This window comes from Phaeoacremonium minimum (genome assembly GCF_000392275.1).
Source record: "Phaeoacremonium minimum UCRPA7 unplaced genomic scaffold PA7_03_scaffold_382, whole genome shotgun sequence".
NCBI lineage: Eukaryota > Fungi > Ascomycota > Sordariomycetes > Togniniales > Togniniaceae > Phaeoacremonium > Phaeoacremonium minimum.
Window position 1 is genome coordinate 49,900 of NW_006921285.1, and position 7,412 is coordinate 57,311.

Genomic DNA, 7,412 nt, shown 5'->3' on the forward strand with positions numbered 1-7,412 from the left:
TGCAGAAAATTGGTGAACGGGATCATAATCGACTGCTCCATTCTTACCCCGAATCATGGACTTAAGAACTTGTGAACTTGCGGCTACGCTTGGTTGTGCGCCTGGCTGCAACGGGAAATGGTGGCTCTCTCACGAGTTCTTGTTGGTGGCATTAGACGCCGTCTATAGCCCGGACGAAGAAGTGCTTAAGGCCGTGAAGATGTTTTTTTTCCGTGAGACAGTCGCGATGAAGTGCGATCTGGCAGCCGGCCAAGTATCGGTGCAAGTGCTGCCGTATCACGACGGACGACGGCCCCGGCAGCAGAGGTGGGTCCCCGGGTGCATACCGGACGGGGTCCCTGCACCCCGAAGTTGTCTCGAGTTCTTCTTGCGAAACGCTTGGCAGAGCTTGGCCATGGCAAACCCGAAACCAGCATGTAAACCTCACGAAAGACCAGTCCCGCCGTTCTGCCTTCCTTTTGCTCTCCATCGCATTACTTCACATTTGCGGTTTTATGCTGCATCACGAAGATAGAGTCCTGGGACTAATATCATCTTACTCACCATACTGGAATCTCACCATGCATTCGAGGTTACGGTTGATCCTCTCTTTTGCCTTTGGGGCTGTCTACCTTGCCTCACAAGCAGAGTCGACGCCTCTTCCCCAAGGGCAGATTCAAGAGGACACTGGCCAGGTCTCTATCAACGAAAGCCCATCCAACAATGATACCGAGACTAACCTCCCAATCGTGGCCACTATCTTCGGCGGCGTGCCCGGGCCCAAGAAGTGTCGCGGCAGTCCCATGGCAGCCATTAATCTACCTCCTCCTCAGGGTCTAGGGCTGACAACACAGGCCCAATGCTATAACCTGCCAGGTGTAGCTGGGTGTGGCAACTTTGTCGCGAATAAGGCGGACGGCTGTGAGGCCAGACTCTTCGCAGAGCCAGCATGCCGGTCGTATGTCAACACCGTCGTCTTCATACCCGAAGATCGCGCCGTCGGCGGCTCGTGGCGGAGTATCTCGGTCCAGTGCGGTGTGCCAGCACCAGATCCCGACAGCTTAGGCGCGCCTCCGCTGGCCGACATGATCATGAAGCAGACACCGCGGACCAACCCGAGAAGAGATGGGGATGCGACTTTTTGAGATCTGGCACACAAAAGAAGTAAATTATCTACACAGGTTTTACAATGGACGCGATCAGCTATCGATTGGCATGGTTACAATTCCATGCGTACCCCGAGGATTGTCCTCATCTACACTTCAAATTCAACGCTATCGGACTCGAACTGCCCGGTCAATGCCTCGTCGCCCAGCCCCTGAAGCTCAAGCGCTTTATCCGTCACACCATCCCGCTTAACTGGCCACACGCTCATCCATCTGCCACGGCACTTGATTGTACCTTTGCCTTTGTTGTCACCAGCGAGGTCGCTGATAGGAACCACTGGCTCCTTGATGACGATCTCTCGCTCCCTACTTTCGCCTGTATCAAGTGTCACAAGTTGGTCCTCATCTGGTGGCGTCTTGCGTCGGACTTGGATTGTGGGAAGATCAAGTGGCGATGGGGCTCCAGACGGAGTGATGGAGAGAAGCCCAAGTTGCAAGGCCAGACCATCCAGCGGAGACTCCCAGGTCAAAATGGTGACAGGATCAGATCCTGTATTGGTCACCTTGAGGGCAAAGGTGAGCGGGGATCTTTCTGTCTGGCGCACTGATACCACGAGCTTGGAAAGAAGCGTGGTGTCGTCATCGTCTGCCATTCCGAACGCGTCAAGGGTTTCTCGGCTGCAATACAAATAGACAGCAAGGCTTGAGAGGAGGAGGACGCTCACAGCGACACGAAAGTTGATGAATGAACGCCGGCTTGTCATGTATGGAGCTTATGATGTTGTACCGTAATCAGCAAATGATTTTAGCTGCTATTGAGATCGGGTCCAACTCAATTGATTAATCAGCTAAATCAACGTATAGAGCCAGAGTTCGTTTACAGGAAGGTTATCAAAGGGTAAACAGGCCAACAGCTATCGCAACGTTTGCCATAATAGTCATAGATCGAGGTTATTCCGAGACTTGGGAAGAATCTATCATCCCATTTGCCTTGTCGGACATTCAACGCATCCATCAGCGGCCGCCAAGTCTGGGGCGACACGATTACTGTGCCTGGACTTTGAATACAACGCTACGCATCGCGAACTTCCTCTTTGGGAAGTGACCGAGTTCTTTGCTAGACTCAGGAACTCTACTCGAACGACGATCACTTGCATGCCCAACTTGTGCCGAACAGGCATGCAAAGCGCCTTTGACACCTCCTTGCATCCGAGATCTGTGCGCTCATTTGACATTTCCCATGTCCTCGGATCCCGGTGCCGTGCCAGGCTCGCCTACTTAATCTGTCTGACACACATCGATAAGATCTGGGGTGACCGGTAAAAGTGCCGCATGATGGGCCAAGATTTGGCTAATGCCGAAGCCCAGCCCACTGCAACATCGCCACACCAAGGCTGGAAGGCCAGATTCCAACTGGTCTCGGCGCCAAGAGGCTGGTGTTTCGTCAAACATGGCGAGGACGCTCGTTGGACAACCTCGCCACGCCCATGCGTTCTCGCGCCAACAATTACGAGAGATGTCTGCATTAGGTCCTTGCATCTCGAGCCTGAGGTCGCAATAAGGTGTTGCGGCTCCCCAGTCAATCATGGTGCCCGGACGTTTCCCGGAGCCCGGTAGATGAACAAGGAAGGTGATTATCGGCAGTCGGAGCACTTGAACATGGGATTTTAGACTCGGGGTGCCTGGTCCTGGCATCACCTCATGTTTAGTTGTGTACGAGATTTCTTGATCGTTCAGAATCAATGAATATGGTACGCCAAGCCGGAGGTCGTGTTCCTTTCCTGGTTACAGTTGCCCTGCACCTGAGCTCCCGCGCCCTAATAATCTACAGGCCTGGTTAGCTAGAGAACCCTGCTCCCCTCCTTCTCACCTGATAAGTCTGCTATCTAAGTAAATATCCTGGTGTATGAAGGCCGATTTCAGTTGTAAAACTACTCTGAACCTGTAATTCGCGATGTTTATACCTGATATCCAGCAGAAGCATGACAGCCTAATAACGTACTCTGTATGAGTCTTTACGTGCAGCTATCAGATCAAGCGTAAATCAATGATAACAAAAGGATCTTTACATATAAAACATCACACGAAAAGAGCATTCTCGTTACTTCCATCGAATGCATTCTATCTCCTTCCCGAGACGGCGAAGACTTCGCTATCAAAAGTAAAGGGCTTCTAATGAAAGCGATTCGGTATATAGCACTATGCCAAGGCCTTGGCTTAGATGAAATCAAACTTCAATGTAACTTCTGACTGGTAGAGGAGCCTGCCGCATCATGGATACTGCAATCAATATATTGTTATCATTGCTATCCTGGTTCCGGTTCCGATCCCCATTGCGTTTCCCGCCTCAAACTAGGATTCGATACCGAAAAACGCGAAGCCACAGATACAGCTGGGCACAATCCAGCTATTCGCTCATGGAAGAATGATAATATTTATTGTACACGACTCACTTTACTCCAGAAATACTATGGGTATGTTGTTGTAGTAGGTAACTTACTGTTTCTCCCGTCTCCTCCCCTTGTCAGATACACAACGAGACAGTCTGGTCTAGAAATCAATGAACTCTTCTCGAAGCTCCTGCACTCCATCGAGCGCGACATTATAGCCGCCGGATTTCCGTTGCGACATCATTCCCTTCTCACATTCCATCTTCGTCCTGTATCCCCGCGCTGGTGTACATTGGAGACCACACTGCATGCTCAAAATCACCTGCATCTCTTCTGTCTTCCTTATCGCGCCTAGCGTAGCCTCTCTCGTGCTCGGATTGATATTTTATTTGCTAGTCAACTCAAGTCATCGTTTCTCTTGCTCGGATATATAATGTGATCACGGCGACGCCCTGACTTGTGGTCTCTCAGTTCATCACAAAGACAGTCCATAGATCTTCAGTTTATTCGCATCATTTGTGGCATTAACATCATCCTATCGACAATGAAGGTCCTCGCCGGTCTCCCCTTTCTGGTCGCCCTTGCGCGAGCCGTCTCTCTTGATCTTGAGAAGCGCGCCTCTCCATTGGATATCAAACTGGAGATGATAGGCAACTCCGCGGTCAAAGCTACTGTAACTAATACCGGCTCTACCAACTTGAAAATCTTTAAGACTGGCTCGTTTTTGGACGAGGCGGCTGTTGAGAAAGTTGATGTTTTCTCTGGAGGTGAGCCCTGATCCGGTTTCCTTGTTAATAGAACGCTAAGCCTAGTAGCCGAGAAGGTCGAATTCGACGGTCTGCGCTTGACTGTGTCCACTGCTGGCCTGACAGAGGATGCTTTCCAAACGATCGCTGCTGGTGAAATAGTCGAGGTCGAATGGGACATCGCCGCTGTTCATGATCTCAGCGCTGGAGGTGCCTTTGATGTCGTGGCTAAGGGTGCTGTTTCCTATGCTGAGGAGGACTCCACCGAGATCGCAGGTGTAGTTCCCTTTAGCAGCAATGTGTTGACCGCTGAGGTTGACGGTGCCGCTGCGGCAAAGATTCGCCGCGAGTTTCACGATCTAGCTAAGCGACAAATCGTTCAGTCAGATTGCACGGGTACCAAGCGCACCGCGACTATCAATGCCCTGAGCAACTGTCGAAGCTTGGCTGCTGCTGCGTCTCAAGCTGCCGCGTCCGGTGCCGCGGCCAAGATGACGGAGTACTTTAAGAGCAGCACTACCACCACCAGGAACACTGTAGCAGCAGTCTTTGCACGAGTTGCCTCAGAATGCGGAAGCTCCACTGCCGGTGTCTCTCGCCAATATTGCTCTGACGTCTACAGCAGCTGTAGCAGTGGCGTTCTGGCATATACCCTGCCTTCTCAAAGTTACATGGTTAACTGCAACTTGTACTTCACCGCCTTGACAGCTCTTACCCGCACCTGTCATGCGCAGGACCAAGCCACGACCACTCTCCACGAGACGACTCACTTGACTCAGATTAAGGGAACCTCTGACTATGGTGTCTATGGCTACAATGCCGTTCGCTCTCTCACCGCTGCCCAGAACCTTAACCATGCTGATACATACAGTCTCTTTGCGAATGGTTAGTTGCACCCTCTGAAGCCCTGGCTTGAGTACAATGCTAACAGCGACATATAGCTATCTACGCTGGCTGCTAAGAGAATCTGTTACTTAAAATTATTTCGGGAAGAGACAGAATGAATTGATGTGCATTACTGGGGCTTTGGATGTCTTCAACACTATCCTTCAAAATTTATTGCGTGTCCCGAAAGTTGCGCTCCCTCGCCCAGGTCACTCATCTAGCCCCGTTGTCGCTTTACTTAGTCGCTACTCGGGTACTACTTAGACCAGCTTAGGACAGCTCAGAGAAGCACTTGAATAGCTGAAAACTTCAACTCTTTATATATGTTAAGACGAGGAGCGATTTTGGGCTACCTAGGTAGAATGATGAAACCCTTTGTGATGGTCTATCTACTATATTTAAAGATCTATAAAATCCTCTGGCTATGTTCTATCGCTTTGTCTTTCTTGTGTTTATTTCTCCAGATTTAGACTTATACTAAATTGTGCTACTATAGTAAGTACTAATCTTTATTTCTAAGGGTACACAGTAGTGTGGGCCTTGTATACTCCTGGGGATTTCAATGTGTAGCGTTGAAATTGCTGATCTTTTGCATGTTGTAATGGGGCAAGATTCATGTGGGCTACCTAGATCAGTCAGTTACAGCCACTAAAGGTTGGGTGGCTTGCGGCAATACCACTGCAGGTTAGAGTGTAAGATTGTGCAGGCATTGGCACTACAATAACTAAACCCACCCTTCACTCCCTATCTACCGTCTATAGACATGTTCTTTTTCAACAACAACAATACTGCACACCAAGTCGCACGAGCCTTCCCATCTCATCTTTTCGGCGTCAACTGTGTGCCCTCATTTCATGTTATCTTTCGGGCCGATTCGCTCATCGTCCCAGCTCTTTCTAGCCTCTTCCACTGCCAGCATCTTGTGTCCTTCGATGTGGCCGACGAACGCACCCTCTCCTCACCAGCATGGCTAGTAGACATCGGGTCCGAATTCCCAACCCGCCAGAGGGAGGTGCTCTTCTGCCTCATGGAGACTCACATGCGGCTTCAACTTTTGATGAGCTGCTGGTATACCTAGGTATCTTCGACATTCCGTCAAACAGAGTGGTTTTAGCATCATAGTGCCTACCAAAGAACACCGACGCCTTGCTCCAAGCACCAAAATTTCTCGAGAGATAAATCCGGAAACTGGTCAATGGTCAGACCCTTACCAGTTGCACTTGGAGAGCGCAAGCTTTCAGGAGCGATATTGAAAACCGCTGGGTTTTGCAACTAATCTATGAAATGAATTTATCCACGCTTATATTGTCCCCTGTCGCTAATTGTGACAGAAGTAGTAAAATATGCCATGGATATGTTGAAGACTATTAAGATACTTTATTGATGATTTGTCATGAGTTTTGATTTTGCTGTTCCAGCTGTTTTCTTAAGTCGCTCCTGGAAAGGCGCGTCGTGCCGTGGTGAGATCCGACTTCCGAATTTAAATCATCCGGCTCCTCGGGTTGAAAAAATACTTTAGTAAGAGACCAAACTTTGGGCATCTCCGTCAGCGTCTACAGTCTGCTTAATGCTGGCTACCAGTTGTATTTGACTCTACGAGTTACCCATCAAGGCTACTCACTTATTATTATGCCGTAGCCAATGACGCAGGGTTCTACTGGCCAGTTGCTAGGATCCGCCTGAAGCTGTGCGGTTGGCTTAGTTGAAACTAGGCTGCCAAATTGATCCTTCGGCATGACATGACGTATTGAGATCCTACAAATCGAGGCTGTCAAACGAACAGGATCGAGAGACTTCCTTTTGGAACAATACCCCAGGAATCTTGAGTTCACAAAAGGCGAAGAGCTCCAGGGTCTAGGACAATCACATAGCATAGTAGCAACACCTCATGCTTTCACCAACTTCATGGGTTAATGTGCTCGGGAAACCTTTCATTCATCTAGGAACTCTAAGAAGTCACCAGCCTTAGTTTACAATGGTGGTATTCACGATTCTGTTGCTATTCCTGACTATTTGGCCGGCATCAGCGCAAAATGACGAGCGGCCATTAGCCGGGACTACCTTGTCGTTCCTTGAAACTAATCAAACAAGGGATTGTCCAGACGCCTCATCACTCCCATCTTTTCATACGACTGTTGACATTCCCAATCGCGCAGCACTATGCCTTGACGTCCAGGATCTTTTTACACATCCAAATCGCACGCATATGATCGTCCTTCAGACCGTCATACAGTACCAGTTGACACACCCCGATGCCTGGAATAGCAATGGCAACTTCTCAAGGCTTCGATATATCAACGGGTTTG

At 49.5% G+C, this 7,412-nt stretch overlaps 1 protein-coding gene across 1 annotated transcript; it reads left to right on the forward strand.

Moving 5' to 3' along the window:
- Window positions 1-4,019: 4,019 nt before the first annotated feature.
- On the forward strand, window positions 4,020-5,182 carry UCRPA7_5057 (putative deuterolysin metalloprotease protein; the record flags this gene model as incomplete). Its single annotated transcript, XM_007917607.1, has 3 exons — window positions 4,020-4,242; window positions 4,291-5,106; window positions 5,163-5,182. The coding sequence occupies 3 exons, from the start codon at window positions 4,020-4,022 to the stop codon at window positions 5,180-5,182; spliced, it is 1,059 nt and encodes a 352-aa protein (XP_007915798.1).
- Window positions 5,183-7,412: the final 2,230 nt, after the last annotated feature.